This window comes from Meles meles, chromosome 18 (assembly GCF_922984935.1).
Source record: "Meles meles chromosome 18, mMelMel3.1 paternal haplotype, whole genome shotgun sequence".
NCBI lineage: Eukaryota > Metazoa > Chordata > Mammalia > Carnivora > Mustelidae > Meles > Meles meles.
Genome location: NC_060083.1, coordinates 11,146,967 through 11,170,577, shown reverse-complemented (window position 1 = coordinate 11,170,577; position 23,611 = coordinate 11,146,967). Strand labels below are relative to the sequence as shown.

The window sequence follows — 23,611 nt, the reverse complement described above, 5'->3', positions numbered from 1 at the left end:
GTTCGTTCATTCATTCGGCCAGACCTTCATTCACCAACATCCGCTGTGTGCCAGGCCCTGAGCTGGGCGCTGGGGAGCAGGAGTTGCACCACACTCTGGGCCCCGCGATGCAGAGAGCCCCCAGGGCCGCCCGGCGTTGTGGGCGACTGGCAGCCCCGTCTCAGCAGGCCGGGCTGGGGAGACTGGCGTGTGTAAATGTTCCGAGAACTCACACCCAGCCTGTGACGTTGGTGGGTGCTGTGCCATCCCTCGGGACGCGGCATTGGTCTGGCACGAACCCCACCTCTCTCCCTGCAAGCCATGACCGTGCCAGAACAAGTGTGAACTCACCCGCATGCACACTCAGTGTGAGCGCCCTGGGCTCTGTGCAAAGCCAGTGCTACCCTGTGAATGGTGCTCTGAGCCTTGGGCCGGGGCTGGATCTCCCCCCACCACTGCCTGCACATGCTGGACTTGTGACTTATGGCCCCCAAGGAGCCCTGCAGGGGTGGGGCGGGCCAAGCGAGACCCAGCAAGCGCGCAGCACAGCTCAACACCCATTCTTCACGGAGCTGCTGCGGGAGGCACCAGGAGATGATGCTGGGCAGGGTGGAAAACGCTGTCTCCCTCCCTCCCTCCTCCTGGAGCCGGGGTCCCTCCCCACCCCCACTGCTCCCAGAGGGCAAGGCAGGGTGTGTGTCCCGCCCACCACCCCGGCTCCGTGTGTGCGTGTGCGTGCACAGCCCTGCACAGATCACCTGCTGGGGCACGGCCATGATGACAGCAGCCAGCCGCACGCCTGAACTGTGTTCCAGGCACCGTGCACAGTGATCCTGGAGGGGGAAACGCTTCTCTTCCCCCTCCTAAGGCATCGGAAACAGAGGGTCCGTGCAGAGCCTCCTCTGAAGGAGGAAGTGAGGGACTGTCTCCATCACGGCCCCGTCAGTGGCCCCCAACAGCCTGGGGTGCCGTTTGGCCCCGTGCAGTGGCCCGTGGTCCTTTGGATCCCAGGCTGACGGCGGCAGGTGAGGCACTGCCTGGCCTGGAGAGGCTGGGCCTCGCACTGTTCTAACATCTTGTCTTCTCGGCGTCCGTTCTGTGCCCGGCCCTTCCCTTCAGGGAGTCTGGACCCCCTCCTCTGTGGGTCCAGGCACCCAGGCTCCTCACTCCTGTGCTCAGCTGCCCCTCCCAGGAGCCACTGGGGCTGACCCCGTAAGAGAGGTCGGTGCCAGCTTCGCTCAGTCCTTCTGGGCTGCTTTGCACTTTGCAAATGTCCCTTCTGCTCTTCAGGCTCTGAGCCTACTGACCTGAAAACGGCTCTCTGTGGCGCGTGCACGGGAGCCACACCAGCAAAGCCGGAACAGAATAGATTGGCCAGCTTTAGAACAGAGACGGCCTCACAGACGGGGGCCCACAGCCCTCTCACCACAGCTGGAGAAATGGGGTACAAGGGGGTTCGTAACACAGAGGGGTGTGAACGCTCGCGACTGTCCACAGTGGATGGGCAGACCGATGGTCAGAAATGATCAGGCCACCCTGGGGGGTGACACTGAAACCAAGGGAGGCTGTGGGGGGAAGCTGTGGGAGGTCGGCCTGTGAGTCAGGGTGTGTTCTGTGACCTGCGAGATGTCCCCTCTGAAAACTGGCCAAGGGGCTGCCTAGTGAGGGAAGAGGCAGGGGTTTGGGCCCCAGAGTCACCGTAGTGCATGACTCTGGGATTATCATATTGTGGGCTACTGAATGGTGTTCCTGGGTTTGTGCAGTGTCCAGCCTGAGCAGCCAGCCATGGCTGTGTCAGCTATGTCAGACAGGCGCTGACGGGAAGCAGTAAAATGACTTTCACTTTGCCAGGAGATCCCAGGTGCAGGAAAACATGTTGGGAGTTTCCAGTAGGCATTGGATAAGTTAGAGCATTGATCCCAAACAGGTTGTTACCAGTTCCCGGTCTCTGGGGAGACTTCAGGCACTCAGGCCAGAGCTGTTGTGGTGCCCTGCATCCAGTCTTGAGAGGGGAGGGGAGGGCCTGAGGGAGCTCTAGGTCTGGTGGACAAGGAGGGGCCAGGCCTCCCTGCAGGGACGGTCATCTGCACCCCAGGGCTACCTGTGGGTAGCAGAACAGAACCAAGGAGGCCTGAGACAGTGAAGGCTGGTGGTTGTAGGAGTTACGTCTTAGAGGCTGGTGAATTTGGATGGGAAGATGGCGAGGGGCAGGCCTGGGGTTGGGGAGGGCTGGACGGAGGGAGAGGTGGGTGTGGAGGGGTTGGGGAGCGGTGCTGGAGGACTGGAAAGAGCTCAGGACTGAGAGCAGCACGGGGGATGGGGCCGGGTGGCAGGTTGAGAGTTTTGGCAGCCCCTCTGCCCCGGGGAAAGGCAGGTGAGGCCCGGCCTGGCAGGGCTGGCTCTGTGGGGAAGGGCTGCTTCCTGCCCCTGCCCGCCCCCTGCCCCCCCCCCCCCCAGCAGTTTGGGACCTCTTCTCAGCAGGGCAGGGCCTTGGGCTGGAGGAACCAGTTTATTTGCTCCCAGGGGCTGGCCCTGCTCCGAGGGGAGGAGCCTGCGGGGCCTGGGTGGGATGGGTAGGGGACCGTCCTCTCCCAGAGGAGGGACCAGACTCGCAGCACTTTGGGGAGGTGCGCTGTCATTGTCCGAGCCACTGTCACAGCAGCAGAGCTGGTGGGCCCGGCAGGCGCCCACCGGAGACGCTTTGCTGCCTCTCAGCCTGGGCTATGCAGGCTGCTGGGTCCCCGAGTCTCGTCTCAGGCCTGTGGCCTTGGGCCCCGGAGCCCCTGTCCTAGCGGGAGGCCCCGTCTACCTGGCCGGTTGTTTGGAAGTCTTCACAGGACACGCAGTGTGAGCACGTGGCTAGACCCCCCCTTGCAGGGGCCAGGTCTGCGTCCCACTGGCCGGAGGGTGTGACACTGCCGGCTTGCAGACCCCTTCCGATGCCCTGAGGGTTCCAGTCCCACCTGCGAATTAGCAGGCAGAGACTGAGGCCCTGAGGGCACGGGCCCTCTCCTGAGGTCTGTGTCTTTAAGGACGGGGTGTGAACGCTCGTGGGGTGTGGGATGTTCTGGTGGGTTCTGGCTGGGGGTCTGGAGGCACTGTGGTTGTGATGTCACCCGCCTTCCACCTGCTGGCTGGACAGCGTCTCTCTGGTGAGGCTCCGCGTCACTCCCATTTTGTGGATGAGGACACGGAGCCCCGGGAGGGTGAAGTGGCTCGTTCTAGAACCCTGTGAAGTCAGAGGCTGGGCTGGAAGTAGGACCCGGGGCTGGCCGGGGCTTAAACTTGACCTGCCCTCCTGGGCCCCAGTTTCCTCAAGGGTGGGGGGTTGGGGAAGGGGAGGAGAGGGGAAATGCCCCGGGAGCCAGGACTGGCTCTGAAGTTGTTGCCCCTTTAACACTAGTCTTTCTTCTTTCTCGCCCCTCCCTACGGCCTTGTCCTCTGGGTGGGGGAGGGGGTCTCCTCTCTGCTCTCTGGCCCCCCCAGGAACCCCCAAGGGGTTGTGGAGGATGCGGCCCAGCACAGAGAGCCCACGTGCCCTGGGGGTCACCAGATCTGCAGCCAGGCCGGGAAGGGAGTGGCCGACTCCCCCACCCAGGGCCTGGGGTGGGAGGGGGCCGGGAGCATGTCACCAGTGAGCCTGGAAACCACGAGATCCCAGCCCCCCTACACACGCCCTCAAATTCTCTCTACTCTTGGCTTTAAAATCCTTGTTTTCTAAAGAGAAAGAAAATGCTAAGTTGCACCCCGCGTGCAAAGGAACGGAGCCTCCGTGAGTCACTCCGGAGGTAAATGCCACCTCCAGGGCCCACCCGCCCAGCTGTGCGGGCCCCAGTCCTCACGGGGGTCCGCGTGTGGGTGGGGGGTGCCTCCTGCCTGTCAGCGGCTCAGGCGGAGTTGGGTCCCTGCTGCGCCCCCCCCGCCCCCTCCCCCCCCCCCCCCGCCTGTCCCCAGGGCGGAGGTTGTGAGGTTCACTCTAGGGCTGGGGATGGCCAGTCTGTGGGGTGCGTTCATGCTCTGGGGCGGGGGAGGTTTTGTGGCTGCGGGAAAGGGGGTCAGCCTGTGTGGCCAGCGCTGGCGGGGGCAGGTGCTGCTGCGTCAGACCCCGGAAACCCAGGTTCCTGGCCCGCAAACTGCTGTGGCCGCTTCTCGGCCCGGCTCGTCCCCAGGCCCGTGAGCAGCGGAGCCCGGGGCTGACCCTCCAGGGGTGGGATCCCCGGGGAGTCTGGAGCCCGTGTTCCCTGGAGAGGGTCACCTGTGTGTTTGCAGACTTGTGTGGGGGAGGCCAGCGAGGAGGCGCCCCCCCCTTCCTGGATGGCTGTTGTTCTGGAGGGGAGCGAGGTCGCCGTCTCGTAGCCGGGATGCCCAACAAGGGTTGGAAGCCAAGATGGAAACCTGTCAGGCTGTGTCTGGGAGCGGCCTCTTCCGAGTGGCCTGCAGCCAAGCCGGTCACCTCCTGCACAGCTCCTGCTGTGGGGACTTGGGGTGTGGAGCAGCCGTGGCCGCCTGTCCCTGCTCGCGCACCCCTGACCGTCCCCTGACCGCTCTGCAGCATGTGGACCCCTGTCCTCCTCGATGCCTCTGCCTGGCCATGGCCTGAGGCTTCCTTCTCCTGTCCCCACCCACGTCCCTCCCCTGGGAGTCTGGTCCCAGCTGAGCAACTCTGGAGTCATCCCTGGTGGTAAAAAGAGCTATTTTTGGCCTTCCCGTTACTGCCCAGGACGTGTGGGGTGTCTCTGCCGCTCTGTTCCTGGGAATCTGGAGGAGCTGAGAGCCTCGCGCAGCCCCACCTCTGGGGTCCTGGCCCCACAGCGGCTCCGGGGCTCCGGGGCTGTGAATCAGCACCAGGTGGGGAGCCTGCAGGGCAGGAGGTGGCCTGGGGTCCCCTGCGCTCTCTGGAGCAGCCTCGGAGCGGCAGGTGGTAAGGAGGCCCACGCAGGGTCACCTTGGCCCTTGCTGCTCCCCATCTGCCAGTGGCCTCTTGCGCTCTTGCCACAGTGCAGGCCGGCTCCTGGGGGGGGGGGTAGGGGGGTCTCTGCAGCTTCCTCCACAGGTTCTGTCCCCACTCCCCACAGGGGCTGGAGGGGGGTGTGACTGGCAGGGGCCTCTGTCCCCACATCCCTCCTGAGCGGCCTGTAGGCTGCCGAGCCCTCTGTGGCGCTGTGGCGGGTGCTGTGGGAGCTCCGATTCGCGGGAGGACAACGCCTTCTCCTCGTGGAGCAGGAGTCTGGGGGACAGATCGCCGGGCCCTTGGAGGTTTGCTCCCAGCAGCTCTGACCCTTGGGGAGCCGAGCTGGCAGGGCTGATGGAAATGCAGTAGGTAGCCAAAGTGGTTAATCACCGATTCTCTCCTAAAGACGGGAACTAGCGGGCGTTGCAGCGGCATGTTCACGAGCTACCAGAGTAACTGGTTGAGCCAGATGTGTTCTGTGGGGACCCTGGGGTCCTGATCCGCCTCCAGCCCAAGTCTGGGGACAGGGCTGGGACCGTGGGCAGGCTGGCTGCAGGTGGGGGCCACGGCCCTTCCTCGCTGGCCTCCTGGGCCATGCAGGCCCCCGGCAGCCGTGGGAGGCGCTGCCCAGGAGTCCGTGTTGGCAGAGGCCGAGCCTCTCCGTCGTGCCCGGAGCCAGTATGGGGGCCGTGGCCTACCGTGTGCCAGGACAGTGCCTCCGTCTGGGCCCACTGTGCCAGGCGTGGGCTGTGGATGGTCTCATGGCCACTCTGCAGCCTGGAGTCTACGTCCAGACTCATGGGGCCGCCTGGTCCCCCAGGAGCCGGATTGGATTCCTTCCAGTCATCCAGGACCTGGGCTCCGGGTGCCGAGAGCCCCGGCAGAGAGGCCCTCCCAGGGCTCCCCGCGTGTCCCTGAAACAGCCCAGCCCATACGCTCGTCAGTGGCGCATACGGCAGTTTGGGAAGAGTTAGGACTTGTTTCCATAGCAACCAACCCCCAACCTGCATCGGTTTCCTTCAACGGCTTGTCTGGCCTCTTGTCCCTCCCTGGTGGCACCCGTGAGGGCTGAGCACGGGCGGGTCGGCCCTGGACAGGCCTGCTTCCCGTACCCGTCGTGACCTAGAGAGGAGGGTGAGGACAGGTGCGTGGGATGCTCCCCTGAGAGGGCCACCCCGAGGTCTCTCCCGCAGGGGGCCGTGCCCAGCAGACCGAGAGCTTCCTTGGTGCCCAGTCCTGGAGGGTTCCCCCAGGGTGAGCCCCAGGGAACCCACTGCCCAGCCTGGGCCCAGGCTGCAGATGGGTGCTCCAATGGCCCAGGAGAAGGACGTCAGGGGCACGTGGAGGAGGTAGGCTCCAGACCCCCCTCAGGGCCGTGAAGGCTCTGCACTGACCCCCAGCACAGGTGCAGATGAAGGGAGGGTGGGGACACAGGGGGCGTGGTCCGGGGCCTCCCAGAGGCCGTGTGCAGCAGGAGCCCAGAAGTCCTGGCTTCATGATGCTCAGAGTCTGGGGGACGGGGAGCTGTGCCGGGGCAGGGCAGGGGCCCCATGGGGGAGTCTGTGCACAGACGCTGGCGTAGTCAGGCACGGCGCCAAGCCTGTTGCGGATACTCATTTGTGCCCTCCTCACGGCTGCCACTCTGAGTGCTGTTTTACTGCCCCCACGTCCCAGAGCGGGAAACTGAGCCACGGCGTGGTTAGCAGCAGTTACTGAGATGCCAGCGGATGGCTGAGAGGCAGGCCTGGGATCTGAACCAGCCTCCAGGGGGCGAGGGAGCGGGACGGTGGTCCACATCGTGCTTGACTGAGGCGGAAGTCCAGGCTCTGAGGCCGGGGCCAGACCCCACGTCTCACTCTGGATCCTGCGTGTGGACTTGTGGGAGCCCAGGCCGGAGCAGCGGGGCGGGATTCTGAGTGTCGTGAGACTAGGTGTGATGCTGTGCATGTGTGCGTGCGTGATGGACGCGGAGGCACGGGGGACAAGGGGCCTAAGGGAGCCCCAGCAGAGTCCTCGCTGCCCTGAGGCGCACGTGGCTCACAGGCATGGCTTCATGTCTGGCCGCGGGCTGGCCCAGTGCTGGACGGCCCTGCCCGGCCACTCGGAGGCGCTGGAGCCCCCGGAGGCGGCTGGCAGGTGCTGCTTCAACCCTGGCGCCCTATGGCCGTCACCGCAGATGCCCGGAGCCCCTCCATGCCCTGATGAGCCAGACTTCCCGTTCCGGAGGAGAAGTGTCTCCATCCAGCATCCGCAGTCGTGGCCTGACTGCGCTGACCTGTGTCTGTCCTCCCTTCCACCCTGCGCACCCTGCCCCTAAGGCTCAGCTGGGACCCCTCCCCAGGAAGGCCTCTGGGCCCTCCAGTCTGCGGGGCCTCTGCGTGCAGGACGTGCTGCCCACACTGTGGGGTGCGGGATTGGCCTTCAGCTCAGTGGCCGGGCTGCCCCTCATCTGTCCTGGGCTCTTGCCAGGCTGCATCCCAGGGGCAGGGACCAATCTGGGTCTGCTCGGCCCTAACTCCCTCCCCCGGGGTGTGGTCCGGCCCACGGCCTGACCCCAGAGGAGTTGGCCGATGCCTTCCCCATCGGGCCGGGCTCCTGAGCTCAGCATGGTATCTTCCCTCAGGTAGTCTCCTGCCTGCAGGTTTGGGGCCACTTTGGGGGGTTCCTTGGCACAGGGCCAAGCATCCCCGATGGCTCCTGTCCACGTGTCCCTCCGTTGCTGTGTCCCCGGGTCAGCCCAGCTGGGGAAGGCGAGCAGGTGTGGCTTGTGATGGGAGCCCGTGCTGGGGAGGCCCAGGCCTGGTCACAAGACTACACTGGGGGGCAGGAGAGAGCTCGGAGCCTGCTGGGGGTCAGGCCTCACAGGAGCAAGGGACCCTCAGTGTCGCTCTGGACGGGGAGGCTGACTTTCCCCCTTTCTCTCTGGTCCTGATTTAGAGCTGTAAGTAAGTGTGTTGGAGGAGGCAGGACAGGAGGAGGGTCCGCCGGAGGATGTCAGGTGGCCTTGGAGGACGTGGACGGGTCTGTGGCCGTGGGGGGCTGCCTGGAAGCCCCCGTGAGCCCTGGCTGCACCTCAGTCCTGCCGCTGGCAGGGGGCCAGGGCACTGGACCCTACAGTGGGCAGTTGGGGCCGAATTCCCGAGGATGGGGTTGGAGCTGCGATGCCCATCTCGCAGGCGACAGAAGTGAGGCCCCACGAGCTTCATGAGTTTCTGTCCCGGGCCCGGAAGTGGTGGCGGGAGCCCAGGTTGGTGTCTCTCCACGGCCACGTGGTAACGTTTCTGCTGAGTGTCCACCCCTGCCGGCGAGCCGGTGTGTGTGTGAGGCACAGAGACGGGGAGGGCGTGCTGTGGGGGCGCGTGGGCTTGGGCGTGTCTTTCAGACGGGCTCGGGAAGGGCCTCGGGAGGATGGCCGTCTCCCAGGAGCGCAGGTGCACGTGGAGATGTCCACACGGACACGAGGATACCCGGACACCGACTCGCAGAGCCGGAGGGCCGGTTGGATGGTCCCACTTCCTGCGCCGCCTCGGTCACCGACGGGCTTTGTGGCCTCGAGCAAACAGCTGCCCACACCCTCCCAGCTGGGGAGCGGGTCACGTGCACACACTCTGCCTGTGCACCCCACACGCGTGTGTGCAGGACACACACGCACACACGCTCGATGTGCCCGGCTCCTTCTCATGGACCGACGCATCTATAGTAAGGTCTCACGCCCTCATCCTGCTGCTCCCCCGCAGCCGCTCCCCCCTGCTGGGACCCCCCCGAAGCCCATCCCGTCATACCTGTGGTCAGCGTGGCAGTGACCGAGAGGGACGCTGGCCGGAGGGAAGGATGTGGGAGGCACCAGTGTGTGGCCTACAGATCCCAGATCCCGGAGCCTCCGCCCTTCAAGCTCAGGCACCAGACAGGGGTGAAGCTTACGCCGAGCCCGCTGCCCCGCCCGACCCTCAGGGACCAAATAGCAGGGACAGTGGGACCGTCCTGGCTGTCCAGGCTTCACCTCGTGGACCAGAATGGGTGTGCACAGCGAGGCATATCTGCGTGTTAGCCTGGTGTGCGTGCTGCTGACTGGGAACGCGTGTGAATTAAGGTAAATCCGGCAGGACGTTTAAACGACTGTGCTTTCTGGATCGCAGGCCTCTCTGCGTACATTCGGTTTATACTCAAGCACGTCTTTTTGTGGGTTTGGTTTTTTTGGTGCAGGTTATAAATGGTTTTGTTTTTTACGTCTCTAACTCCGGCTCCTCCTGACAACGCAGGGGTGCGGCTGGCTTCGTGTTGTCGGTCTCGTACCCAGCGACCGTGCTGTTCCAGGGGCGTTCCCGGTGGGTTTTTCGATTCTGTGGAGGTTTTGTTTCCATGTAGTCACGATGCCGTCTGAGCTTCGAGGCGGTTTGGGTTTTTCCTTTCAAATCCGTGTCCCTTTGGTTTCTTTTCCCTGTCTTGCTGTAGCCGCTGGAGCACCCCCACCCCCCCTACTGGTGCAACCTCGCAGGAAGGACAGAGTCTGAGCAGGGACTGGCTGCCCAGCCTGCTACGTGGCCCGCAGGGACCGGCAAGCGTCCAGAGCTTAGCAGGTCCCCACGGGGAATGTGTGTGCCCCTAGCTGGGACTCCGGGCTTCAGAACACACCTCCCAGCATGCTTCTGGCCTGGATCCCAGCACGGTGCCCAGGCTGGGGGTGTTTGGGAGTTAGTGGTGGGCGGGGCTGGAGGGACAGGCAGGGGCGGGGTCCCGGGGCCCACGGGGCTGGTCTCGCCCTTCAGGAACATTTTGTGCTGTGGGATCTGGGCGTACGGCAGGGAGCAGTGCCAGCTTCCTGCAGGGGTGCGGGGCCTGAGGGGACAGGGCTGCCGTGGGCTCCCTGGGGCTGTCACAGTGCCCACCCCCGGCTCCCATAGCCGGGGCTGGGGCAGCGCCCACCTCTTCCTTGCTCATCGGCATCTGCCATGTGTGCCAGACGGGCTCCTCCGACGTCGGTCAGAATTGAAGAGGGACAGTCGCCGTCAGGTTCCTCAATGTGCAGATGAGGAAACTGAGGCAGGGATCTTCTATAGGAAGGCGGGTCTCTCCGGACACATGACGTGTGACCTGCTTGGCCAGAGTGGCGCCCTGGGAGGACCAGCCCTGTGTGCAGTATGGTTTCACTGTCTCCCCTAGACTCTAAGACGCCGTAGTCCCTACTGGTGACCAGACCTCTCCAGTCACACAGTGGGTGACGCGCATTCTGCGTGTCTCCTGCGCAACGTGCCGTGGGATTACGGGGCTTCCGCTGCAGGGGAGGAAGCGTGATTAGGAAACCTGTAAGGACGTTTGCTGAAATAAAAGCCTTGAGTGTTTCCCGAAGGGCCCATGTGCGAGCGGGTCCGTGCTGTCCAAGCCCGAGTCGTTCTGGCGCCCGCCGGAGCTGGGACGTGCGCTCTCGGGCCACGTGTTAGGGCCTCCTCCCGTCAGAGCCGCTCCGCAGGAAACTTTGCCGGCGTCTCGGGCATGTCCTCCCCGACGCACGGACATGGCTGAATGTAAATTTGTACCATAATCTCTGTCGCAGATGCTCGCTTGGGCTCATGAGTGCTGTGATGCATCACTCGAGAGGGACACCCTCCCTGGCAGGGGTGAGCTGTCCTCACCTTATAGCTGGGGAAACTGAGGCACAGGGGCTGTCGAGGGCCTCACCCACGCAGCTTCTCGGGTCCGCAGCCCGACTGTGGATCCAGGCCGCCCCTCCTCAGACCTGAGTGTTTAACCAACACGCCGCCCAAATCCCTGTGCAGACACAAGTGTGTTTTCCAAACTGGCCCAAAGGAACACACTGTCCCGGCCCTTCCTGACTCTCTCCCTCCTGGCCGTGCCCACGGGCGTCCTCCACCGGGACCACTGCACCCTTCTGTCCTGCCCCCGCGCGGACGCCGGGGCACCTTCCAGCCTCTGGTGTGGCCGGACACGATGGTTTAGCCGCTCCCCGATGACCCTCAGGAAAGTCACGGGGCAGGTTTCTCCTGACACCTTCATGGTTTCAGTTTGGATGGTCCCCACTCTTCACGGGTCTGGGGAGGAGTGGAGGGCGTGAGGGCCCGGCCTGTGGAGGAGCTCAGAGAGGGGCTCCAGGGCAGCCCGGTGCGGGTGAGTGGAGGAGGAAGCCACGTCCCGTGTGCGCCCTTGCTGCCCCGGAGGGCTGTAGCGCCCGTCCCACCTCGTGTGGGCCCAGCAGCTGCAGCTCTGGGCCTGCCTCCCTTCCCATCCTTCGAGCCTGGGGCCGATGGCTGTCCTTACCTTCCGGGGCAAACCAAGGCCATGGCGTGGAAACGGGGGCTGCGGGGTTCCAAGCAGGGAGGGGCTCAGGCCCAGGTCCCCTCCCGACTGGGGCTTGCGTGTCTAGGCTGCACGCGTGGTGTGGGCATCGGCCTCTCTCCCCTCCCCACCCCCCCGCCGTTATCCTCCTACCACCGGGCATGGCCAGAAGCAGGCGGCCTGTGGGAAGACGTGGACATGACCAGCCGTGACTTCTGGGGCCTCCGTACCCTGCTCCGCTGAGCTTGGTGTCCCATTTTGAGCAGGTGGTGGGGCCTTCGAGAGGCCGTCGTGAACAGAGCCCCCTTCCTGCAGGGAGAGACCCCATGCCCTCGCAGCACAGCCGTGCATGTCGTGATGTGCCTGGCGACCTTGGCGGTGTGCCTCGACCGACTCGAGTCTCAGTTTGGGGCCCGCTCGCTCCTGCCTCACTGCCGCACGTTGGAGAGGGTCGGGGGCCCAACGCAAGCCGCGTGTCTGGCCGGCTCGGCAAGGGATGGGGCTGCTGGCGGCCATCGGTCTGGGGGCGCAGGTCTGCCTGCCGCACGCCAGACGCGGTCTCAGGCCAGGCTAACGGGAGTGTTCCCTCTGGCAGGTGGCCCTCCCCCGGGCGGCGGTGCCCCCTGGCACCTGAGAAACGTGCTTGGCGACTCCGTGGAAAGCTCGGACGATGAATTCTTTGATGCCAGAGGTGAGTGGACGCTGCTGTCCCATTGTTGGCTGGGTGACCGTTCTAGAAGCCCCGGGAAGCGGATCCCTGTGGGGGTTAGTGTCTCTCCCTCCTTGGACACCACGTCCCACACTCCACAGGTACCTGATACGTGAGTCCCCAGCGGGGGCTCTGCCTTCACCCTTCCGCCCTCTGGGTCTCCTTGGTTGCCGTACAAGGCACTCGCCTGGCTGCAGAGGCCGTGGGGCGTGGCACTGCCCCCCTCCCCCTGTGGTTGGGTGGGGAGGCCGAGCCCCGCAGTGACCCCGGGGAAGGCACACTCCTGAGGGGGAAGAAGGCTGCAAGTAAAACGCACCAGACGTTCCATGGTGACGTGGGTCCCTGATGGACGTGGGATGGGGGGCCTGTGGTGTCCTCTCTATGGTGATGAGGGACGAGGGCAAGGAGCCTTCTAGAAACAGGAAGTGGCAGGCAGGTGGGCAGCAGAGTCTGTCCAGAATTCCCGAGGGTCCCCGTGGTCGCGCTTGCCAGGCCCGTGTGCGGGTGGACGAGAGGCCCTGGAGGCCTCCTCCCGCCCCTGGGGCAGCCGGTCCTCACTGGCTGGCTTGGCTCCACCTGGGAAGGCTCCGTATGTGGGGGTCAGCTCACTCCTGGGATGGCTGGCTTTGAAATGCCTGGCAAAACGGGGTCTTGAAAGACAGACTGTGCGTTTGGGACATTGGGGCACTCGGGATGTGATCTCAGCCGTGCCATTGATCGCCTCCACCTCAGTTTCCCTGTGAGCTCTGTGCCTCCAGCAATGGGGAATGCCCGGTTCCGGTGACTTCCAGGACGCCCAGCCGGGCAGGGGGAGGCTTGGCCCCGAGGCCACCCCCGAACCAGTCCCCTTGGGACTCGTTGGCTGTCCCCACTGGTGTCCGTCTGCAGGGCGGCTGGGGCCGCGTCTCCCTGGCAACGAGCCTTCCCTGTGACGACAAGTGTCCACTTTGATGCTTAGAAACGTCTGTTTCAAGTACTCGGCAGTTCGTCCAGGCTGGGGGTCCTGGAGGACAGGGATGGCCTGCAGTGGGAGGCACTGTGGTGTGGTGGGCGGGTCAGGCCTGCTCACCTGCTTCCCCTCTGAGGGTCCCACCTCTGCCCTGCTGGCTGTGCCTCCCGCTGCACCTGTTTCCACTGTGGCCTCCCTTCCCCCGGCTGTGGGTTCGCCCTCTCCCCCTCCCTCTGCCCTAGGCTCCTGGGAGCCCTGTTGTCTGCACCCCACTGCCTAGCATCCCAGTCCTCAGCCACAGGGGCCACCCCACAGGTTGTGGAGACCCCCTTACTTCTAGGCTGCCCCCCCCCCCCACCGTGTGCTCCTTTGGAGGGTCCTGGGCTCAAGCGAGGAGTCAGGGGTGAAGCCGTCCTCTGCTGCCTGAGCTGAGCCAGACCCCACCAGCAGCTCTCAGCCTCGGGACCAGGCTGTGGGGGTCTAGGACTCGAGGGTCTCCTCCCTCACCCTGTTCTCCCACCATGCCCTCCCCCAGCAGGGCCCTGCGTCCTCCAGCCATCGCGGATCCACTTGGCAGGGTGTTCGTGCGGAGACCCCTGGAACATTATGTCCTCCTCCTCAGTGTTCTGACGGGGAAGATGGGAAACTGAGGCCACATCAAGATGGGGTGGCGGGGCTGGAACCCAGAAGCTTGGTGTGTGTGGGGGTCCCTTTCTCTGAATTAGGACTGAGGTTGGACCTTCTTCTCCTCCAGCCTGTAGGCCTGCACAGGGTTTCCCTAGTGGGGCGGGAGCCCCTTGCTCTGGTAATGCAGGGGAGAGGGTTGGGCTCCGGGTGGGGGGCTCGGCTGTGTGTGAGGGGTGGGAGGCATTGGGGGCAGGAGAGTGGAGCAGGCTGAGCACCCAGCACCCTCTTGGCAGAAGGCCAGCTCCACGGGCACTGTGGGCTGGATGCTGGGGTCCAGATTCCTGACCCAGAAGAGGTGCCTCCCTCCTGTCGGTCACAGGAGATGTGGGGGCTGCAGACCAGTCTGGAGGGTTGGGGTGCAGAGTGCGGGCAAAGCCAGGGGGGCAGGGAGGGGCCGTGGCTCAACCTCATGTCAGAGCTGGGGGCCTGCAAGGTCTTTGAGTTCAACACTGCTACCCAACCTCCAGGCTGGGACACTGAGGCCAGAGGACTGGGAAGCTTGCTCGGGGTCGCTCAAGGTCACTCAAGGAATCAGGAAGAGCAGGGACTAGAATCCGCCCACCCGTCCCCCCTTTCAGCGTTTACTGAGTATCTGCACGTCGGGGAGCGGGCGCTGCCCTCATGTAGGACACTCGGATGCATGGCACCGTCCAGCCCTCGCGGAGCCTGCCGGTCGGTGGTGCTGGGTGGGCAGACGGCAGAGAGCAGGTGAGCCATGCTGACAGTTGCCGAAAATGAAATAAGGGAAGAGACAACCGAGACCACGGGTGAGGCTGCCACAAGCCCACGGGAACCACAGCACGATGCTGCCACGAGCCCACAGGGAACCATGGCACGATGCTTCCATGATCCCATGGGGAATCACGGTGCAGCTTTGTCTGGGCTCCCTGTGGGTGCACAGCCTCAGGCAGGAGGGAAGGTAGTGGACAGTGCAAGCCGCCTGGACAGAGGTTGGGCAGGTGACTGGTCTGTGTCTGACCCCAGGCAAATCTCTGGGGCCCATCATGTTGCACATGGTGGGGGGGGGATCATTTGTCTCAGGGACGAGTGGGACGCTGTGCCATGGGGTGGAGGGACAAAGGGGCCTCACAGAATCAAACCACAGGGGTACTCCTGACCCCTGCCCTCTCATTAAGGCCGAGAGAGGAGGAGTGGGTGCCATGGAGCTGCCCCCAGGTGTCTGAGATGGGCTGTGCGGGGACCCCGTGATGGCCATGGCGGGGGGCAGGCTGGACTGAGGTACGTAGTGCCGGGGAAGGTGTGCAGTCCTGAACCAAGAGGCCCCAGGGCAGGGCTCTTCTCGGTCCTGGGAGATCCGTGTCCGATGCAGGGGTGACAGGTGTTGTTGGGCCGGTGATCATGGTAGGGGACACGCCCTTGGCTCCATGGGCTCGAGGTGGAGCCTCCCTGTGCAGGACAAGGAGTCTCGCTGCTCTGAGATCCTGTGGCCCCGGGGTCAGAGGGTGCGGAGGCCGTGAGTAAAGGGCGAGGACCCAGCTCGCGTCAGGGTCCGAGTCCGTACAGGGTCTGGGCTGGGCAGGGACGGGGGCTCCATGGGGGAGAAGTCGGTGCAAAAACCTTCCCCCGGAGTCTCTGGGGGTGACGGTCAGCATGCGGGGCACAGCCTCCAGCCGAAATGCAGAACCAGTAACCAGGGCACGCGTCCAGCCAGCGCTTTGTGGCCTCCGTGGGCCCTGCCGAGAGGCACGTACCACAGCGAAGGGACACAGAGCGGACAGATCGGCCACGGGCTCAAGGTGTGCGCTGTGCGTGTGCATGTGTGTGTGTGTGTGTGTGTGGGCGCGTGCGCGTCCGCGACCTCTCAGGAGGAGCCCGCTGTTGCCAGAGTGAACCCCCCGGGGCTGAGAGCTGAGAGCGGGCAGAGGGGAGGCCCAGGGAGGGGAGAGTGCGGGCGAGGGGCGGCTGGGGACAGAGAGCGCGAGCAGCTGTCAGAGGTTCCTGAAAGCGGCGGGGGGGGGGGGGGCTCCCCAGGACTGAACCGGGGTGTTGAGAGAGAACCAGTGGGAGAGGAAGAACAGTACGAGCCCAGTGGGAACAGGGAGGTCCTGAGCCCAGAGAGCGGGGGAGCAGGAGCCGAGCACGTGGCCAGAGCAAGGCCTGCCCTGCTGGTGGGGGACGGTGTGGCAGGGACTGCTGCAGCCTGAGAGAAGTTGGGGGGTTGGGGGACGGTGTGGCAGGGACTGCTGCAGCCTGAGAGAAGTTGGGGGGATGAGGGTGAGAACAGAGCTGTGTGGGCGGGCCGGCTGCAAGCCCAGGGACGTGGCGTGAGTCTGTGAGGACACTGTACTTGTTGGAAAGAGAGATCAAGGGGCCGTGGGCCAGGAGAGGAGGGTCCTCTGCTGAGCCCTGGGGGTCCCTGGGGCGCTGACCTCCTCAAACACACACACTTCATTGGCTCTGCGCTGTCATCTTCATGGGCGGTTCTCCAGGCCCGCACCTGTCCTATGGTCGCCATGCCGATGGACACCTTGCCTTCCTGACTTCATCTAACCCCAGGGCAGCTCCTGACGCCACGATGTGGTTTCATAGCGAGAAATACTGAGGTTCGTAAACACACGTTACCGTCCGAGGTCCCAGAGCCCGCAGATGGCGCACCCAGGGTTGAAGAGAGCCCGTCGAACCCCAGAGCTGAGTTTTTAACCCCTTGGCGGTCCTGCTCCCCAAAGAGTTGTACCCCCTGACCACATGTGGGCCCCTGGAACTTTGCAGGTGCAGAGCATCGTCTCCTGTCCTCGGGATGGCTTGCTGGGAAGGGCTGTCAAACCAGAGCCCTGTGAAAGAGACTCGAGGACAGGAACAGCTGGGGGACACGTGGGGCTGAGTGTGGACCAGAATCCGGCTGGGGTGTGCCCAGAACACAGCGCTGCCTGCTGGTGTAGATGTGTGCCTGCGGGGAGCACGCCGCCCATGGGGAGCGGTCAGGGCATACGTGTGGCGCCTGGCTGGGGGGCTGGGCAGCTGACGCAGGGTGTCCAGGCCAGGCCGTCAGGATCGGAGGGCTCTCAGGACAGTACACCTGGGTTCAAATCCCGGTTCTGGCTGGTGGCCTCCGGCAGGTCCTGAATTGCTCTGTGCTAAGCTTTCCTCGTCAATAAAATGGAAATGGTGCCAATCGTTACCTTTCTAGATGTGTCACGAGAGTGAAGGAAGGGGATGTCTGTGAAGCGGGTGTGACCATCTCCATGCGGAGCCCACATTCGGTGACAAGGGTGAATCCCTCCAGGTGAACTCTAGAGGCGGGAGCAGGTGTCCCGGCGTAAGGCAGGGTCGGGGAGCGCCGGCGTGGTCAGGACCCTGGACAGCTCCCTGCGCTCTGTCTTGCGGCGATGTGGCTCCTGTCCCCTGTTCCCAGGTTGTCTGACCCGTGGGCTTCTCCTCAGGGACCCGCTAACCCTATGACAGGAGGCTCGGCGCCCCTCGCAGGAAGGCTCGTCCCTTTAATAGCAGGGCCAGTGGACGCCTGTGGGATCAGTCTAGAGGACGTGCCCTGCTCTGGGACGGGGGGCTGTACCAGACCAATGTGCAGCTGACAAGGGACCCGGGGACCGGTGCTCAGTGTGGTTGGGGAATGTGGCCCCACTGACTCCTTCGGCGTCATCCCTGAGCCCTTCTGGGGAAGAGACCGGATAGAGATGGGGTGGAGGGGGGCGTCGGAGAAGACAGAGGCATTACTGGGTTCACAAGTGTGATGTGAGAGCCAAGGGGTCGATACAGATCAAGGTCTGCTTGGAGCCCGATGTCTCCTGCCCTCCCAGGTACAGCGGAGCTGGTCCTGCCCCCTCAAGCCCCAAGTGCCGGCAGCAGCCCCCTCTCACGTGGGGGAAGACCGTACTGTATCAACCAGCACCCCATGCCCTGAGACCTTTGCCCCATTGCCTCATTGAACCCTCACGGCAGCTCTGTGTGTTGGGGGGACTTGCCGCACCCATTTTTCTGATAGGAAAACAGGCTCAGAGAAGCCAAGTAACCCACCCAACGAAAAACTGAGCAAGGGGCATGGCTTTCTTCTTCCTTGCAAACACGTTTCCTTTCAGGAAATACCGCTCTTGGTGGCGGGAACAGAGACACAGATGGGGCTTTCAGCCTCCCTCGTGACCGTCCCCTTGTCCCTTTCTTTGCCGCAGCCCGTGGGGACCCCGTAGGGCGCAGCAGCCCTCCTGCCCACGGCAGAAGCTTCTGGGAAGTGTCGTAGCTGTCCATGAGCGCGGACCCCTCCGGTAGTGGAAGTCTGTGTCCGCAGGTAGGGCCGCCTGGATGCAGTCCGCATGCTCACGCCCATCTCTGCTTCCGCCCACAGAGGAGGTGGCCGAAGGGAAGAGTGCCCTCCTCATCGGGATGAGCCAGTGGAACTCCAACGACCTGGCGGAGCAGATGGAGACCATGGGGAAGCTGGACGAGCGTCCAGGTGAGGCTCTGCTTCTGGGGCCGGGGCGTGGGCAACGGCGGCTAGAGCTCGGGTCTCTCTGGGAGCCTCCCCGAATGCCGCGGTCTGCGGGAGCCCCTGCGGGCTCTCGTGCAGGGCTTTCTGTGCCGGGCGGCTGAGCTTCCCTTGTCCGTGGGATGACCTCACCCGGGGGCACACGTTCCTGGGGCCAGGGGCGGGGGCCAATCTCCGGGGTTGGCGGCACAGGTGAAGCCGGGGCAGCGGGTGGAGAGCCTCTGGGGAGGACCCGGAAGGGGAGCAGGGGGACTGCACCTGCTACCTGCTGCGGGCCGAGTGGTCGAGGAAGGAGTGTGTGGCTGGGTTGGCCCATCGGGCTTTTCATGGAGGCGCCCATCAGCAGAGCAGCCCATCCTCCCAGGCGTCCTGCCCATTGGGCCGTTTTACATCCCTGAGTTTGCTGAGCACCTACTGCATACAAGCGCTTGGCAGATGGAACCCTGGAGCCCACCTGGGGTCACCGCTTGTGACGGTGACACAGGACAAGACAAGATGTAAGGGTTCAAGCTTGGGCGGAGGGTCACTGGGGGCAGGGCAGGTTCCCAAGGACGGAGCTACGAGCCAGGCTTCGAGGGGCGGGTGGAGCAGGTCGCTTAGCGGGAAGGCCAGGTCATCAGAGCCTGGGTTGGATGAAGGCCACTCAGGAAGCAGGGCCAGATCTAGAACCACCCGGGGTCAAGGGGGCTGGCCTCTGGGCGTGTTGTCCCCAGGCTAGTCCTTCCTTCCTTCCTGTCCCCCCTCCCCCAGCCCAGAGAACACCTCTTCCTCATTTCCCGGCCCTGTCATTCCTCACATATGGGCCGGGCCAGGCCGTCCCCTCAGGAGATGTTCTGTGAGATGGTCCCGTCCCAGCCCAAGAGGACAGCCGTCTTGGTGGCAGCCGGTTCGGTGCTGGTGTCTTGCCCGAAGCCGCTTCCCTCGAACCCGTCTCCTGCGCCCTGGGCTTGGGGCGCTCACCGTGCCAAAGCTGTGCTGTGAGACGGACGCACCAGGGACGGGTGGGTGTCCATCCTACAGATGGCGAACCCCAGGCTTACAGACGCTGTGTTTTGCCCGACGTCCTGGGAGTTGGTGCGGCACCACACTCGGTCCCTCTCCCTCGTATCCTCATTGCCAGCAGGATGGAGTGGGCTTTGGGGCCTCTGCAGAGTAGTCAGGTGTTGAAGAAACGGTCTGGGCTACTGGCCCGTTCCCAGGAAGGGCAGGGTCCTATCTGGTCCCCAGGGCCCGTCCAGAGGCAACGCCCCAGTTGTCACAGCTGTGCGTTTGCAGATGGACACTTGGCCTGCTTTTGCCTTCACCCCAAAGCCTGGAGGGGCCCAGAAGGGGTCCCAGGTTCTAGCTGCTTCCCCGGGACAGTGCTCAGTCACTACAAGATAAGCCCAGCCTCGAACTCATGACCCATTTGGCCAACCTCTTCCCATCCCTGCCCCCCTGACTCAGCCTGTGCGAGCTGGGAGGGGCAGGAGCAGCAGCCAGGGCTGGGAGGGCTGTGCCAGGCAGGGGAGGGAGAGCCTCAGGTGCTCTTCGTGGTCTGGGCATGAACTTGGCTCTGCGGGCAGGCAAACTCTGGGCACCTTTGGCACCTCCCTTTCTTCGTGGGCAGTGCGGGGCTAGTGAGGGCATTGGGGGGCTTAAGTGAGTCAGGACTTGCCAAGTGCGTTCTGTACCGGGTCATCACGCCTCGGGGACCAGTGCGTTCCGGCGAGCACCTAACAGGCTCGCTGGGAGGGGTGCGCTGGGTCAGAGCCATGAGGCTGATGCTGTTTCCTCCCCATGGGCAGGGGGAGCAGGGGGGACACTGTGTCTGCAGCCCCTGGGGACTCAGGGTGTGACTTGTTCACAGAGCAGAACACACGCATTCATCTCACTGGCCGCCTGTCCGTCTGCCACGACACGGGCCGCTCCTGTGCTTGGTGAGGGCACAGCCCCCTGCAGCTGAGGAGGAGCGGGGGTCCCGGCCACAGTCACCCGTGCAGGAGGGCATTGAGCACGGGGCCTCGGGAGGGAGGCCCGGGCATGACTCTGGGCAGCAGAAGCCCCAAGGATGTGTCAGGAGAAGGCTGCCCCGGAGACCAGCCTGGGCGGTTGCCGCCACCCTCCATGGTGACCCCACGTCCGTCTCCAGCTGCGACTTCTTCCCTGGGCTACAGACTCAGCTGTGGGCTAGCTGCCTGCGTGTTAGCTCTGCCTGGACGCCTGAAGCCGTTTCGCGTTCCCAGCGTTCCTGACGCCCTTGAGGTGTCACATATGCCCCGTACACACGTGCACATACACGTACAACATATGATGTGCAACACGACACAGTGTATACTAGGTACACACGTGCAGCATGTAATGGGACATGACAGGCACTCTGTACACACCAGACGGGCAACTGGAGTACAATGTATCGGGTCTCTCTACGGCACTTGTTTAAGTTACTATAAGGCACGTTGTATATGTTACGTTGTATACGACTGTGCATATTGACGTGCACACCTGCGTGCATGTGTGTTTTCCTTTTATTATTTTTCAGGGGTTTCCTTCTCTGTTTCCCCTTCCACACTTACCTTAGAGACGTTCCAGACCTGCATCTCCCCTTGCCCGTCCTGTTCCTATTTCTTGGACCTTGCTGGGCTCTGGAAACTTTCCTCGCTCCAACCCCATTGGTAGCTCCCCGGTTGTCTTCTCTAGCCATCGCCTTTCCTCTGCTCAGCTCTTCTAGGTTTTTTTTGGTTTTGTTTTTTGTTTTTTGGGTTTTTTTTTCTTTTTTCTTTTTCTTTCTTTCTTTCTTTTTCTTTTTTTTTTTTTTTTAAACAATCATCTTTTCATTTTGGTGCACTGTGGTTTTTTTCTGTAACAACCTGGTATTCATCCATGGGTGCCACGGACTCATTCTGTGCTCTGCAAGGTCTCTCTCTTCCTGTTCTTTGACATGTCAGAGTCCCCTGGTGGGTTAGAAGTGGGTGGAAAGAGACCACATGCACTTCAGTGTGGGCTAATTAACCAAAGATCCCTCAGCGAGATTATGACATGGAACAGGAGCGAGCTTGAGTCCAGGGATCTCGGGAAGCACAGTGCTGCCATCAACATTGTCCAAGGAAAGTAGGTCCTGCCAAGTTCTTTTACAAACTGAGACACAATTCACATACCATATAACCCACCCTCGTAAAGTGTACAATTTGGCACTTTCTGTACAGTTTGTACGTTCATGACCCTGAGCAGCTGCCACTGCTACCTAGTTCCTGAACATCTCATCGCCCCAAGAAGAAGTCCCATACCTACCAGCAGCCACTCCCCATTTTTCTCTCCTCAAAACCCTGGGATTTTGTATGCATAGACTCCAACAGTATGTGGCCTTTTGTATTTGCTGTCTGCCTTGGCATTGTGATTCTGAGACTCAGCCCTGCTGTGGCATGAACCAGAACATCATTCCATTTTATGGCTGAATGATAATCCCACATACGGTTCATCCGTTCATCAGCTGGTGGACATTCGGGTGGTTTCCACTTTTTTACTGTTATAAGTAATTCTACTCTAAGTATTCAAGTAAGGGTTTTTGTGGGGACACACCTGGGACTGGGAGTGCCAGGCTGCCCCACGTTCCCTTCCTACAAATGTTGTACCAGAATTCAGACCAATCCACATTCTTGCCAGCACTTGTCTTTGTCTGGTTGTTTGATTATAGCTGCACCAGTGAGTATAATGTGGTATATGATTATGGATTGGATTTGCATTTCCCTAATGACCGATGATGATGAACTTATGTTTATGTGCTTTTTGGTCATTGTTTATCTTCTTTGAAGAAAGTCTATCCAAATCCTTTGCCCATTTAAAATCAGATTATCTTTCTCTTGTTGAGTTATAAGTGTTCTTTATGTATTGTGAATACTAGACCCTTATCAGTTATATGATTTACAGATACTTTCTTCCATGCTGTGGGTGTCTTTTCACTTTCTTGATAATACCCTTTAGAGTGCAAATTTTTAACAGTCAGATGAAACCCATTTTACTTCCTTTCACTTTTATTATTTCTGTGTTTGAGGCCATATCTAAGAAACCATCAACTAATACAAAGTCATGAAGATTTACCCTTAAGAGTCTTATATTTTCAGCTCTTCCATTTAGGTTTGATTCACTTTGAGTTCATTTTTATATAGAGTGTGAGGTAGGGGTTCAACTTCATTGTTTTGCCGGTGGGTAACCAGTGGTACTGGAACAATTTATTGGAAAGACGATTCTTGAATTGTCTTGGAATCCTTGTCAAAATCAATTGATCAGAAACATAGGGATTTACATTTGGGCTCTCAATTCTATTCCACTGATACATGTGTATCCTTAGGCCTGCACTACATCATCTTGATAACTGCACCCTTGTAGTTAGTTTGAAATCAAGATCCATGTGCTTTGCTCTCTTTGGCAAGTTTTTTTTGGCTATTCTGTATTCCTTGTATTTCCATGTGAATTTTAGAATCAGCTTCTCAATTTCTGCAAAAAACCCAGCTGGGATTTTAATAGGGGTTGTGTTGAATCCGTAGATCAATTTGGGGTGTATCACCATTTCAACAATTTCAGGCTTCCAATCCATGAACATGGGATGTCTTTCTGTTCATTTAAGTCGTCTTTAATTTCTTTCAGTGAGTGACATTTTGTAGTTTTCAGGGAACAAGTTTTGCACTTGTTTTGCTAAATTTATTCCAAAGTATTCTATTCTTTTTGGTGCTATTGTAATTGGATTATTTTCTTCATTTCATTCATGGGTTATTTGCAAGTATATAGAAATACACTTGATTTTTGTATATAATCTTGTATCCTGCAACTTTGCTGAAATCATTTATTAGGTTTATTTTGGGATGAGGATTCCTTAGGATTTTCTATACGCGAGATCATGTCATCTCCAAACAGGTAGTTTTACTTCCTCCTTTCCAGCCTGGATGCATTTTATTTCCCTTTCTTGCCTGAATTCCCTAGCTAGATTTTCCAGTGTAATACTGAATAGCAGTGGTGAGAGCTGGCATCTTGTCTTGTTCCCGATCGTCGGTGGAGTTTTCAGTCTTCTGCTGTTAAATATGATGTTAGCTGGGCTTTTCCTGTAGTTGTCATTTGCTTGGTCGAGGCAGTTCCCTTCTATTCTGGGTGAGATCAGGGCTTTTCTCATGAAAGGGTGTTGTGTTTTGCCAAGTGCTTCTTCTGCCTCTATTGAGATGATCCTGTGGGCTTTGTCCTGTTTTCTGTTACTGTGATTGACTTTCATGTATTGAACAGCCCTGTGTCCCACTTGGTCCTTGCTGTGTTGCTATCTTTTATGTTCAGAGTCTGCATATGTCTTTCCGAATAATTTGTACTACCAGTCTGTGAGCTCTCACTTAAGGGGCTGCTTACAGTCTTGTTTTAGGGACAAACTGAGTGTCATCAGGCCACATTCTTATTGTCAGTAGGGAAGCAGGCACTGCCCAGGTGTCCCGACCACATTCTCTGCCTTCCCTTTCCCAGAGAGCTGTTTTATTTTCCCCATGATTCCTCCCAGACTCTGGCTTATGTCCTGTGTCTAATAACATGGTTCTCAAAGAGTGTTCCCTGGATCCACAGTGTCAGCATCAC

At 61.1% G+C, this 23,611-nt stretch overlaps 1 protein-coding gene across 2 annotated transcripts in view; it reads left to right on the top strand.

Moving 5' to 3' along the window:
• PITPNM3 (PITPNM family member 3) overlaps window positions 1-23,611 on the top strand; it is a 58,335-nt gene that overhangs the window by 677 nt on the left and 34,047 nt on the right. For both annotated transcript variants that reach the window (XM_045986464.1, XM_045986463.1), the window contains exons 2-3: window positions 11,817-11,912; window positions 17,885-17,992. In XM_045986464.1, coding sequence (XP_045842420.1) covers window positions 11,817-11,912; window positions 17,885-17,992 — 204 coding nt within the window. The remainder of the gene's footprint in view (window positions 1-11,816; window positions 11,913-17,884; window positions 17,993-23,611) is intronic.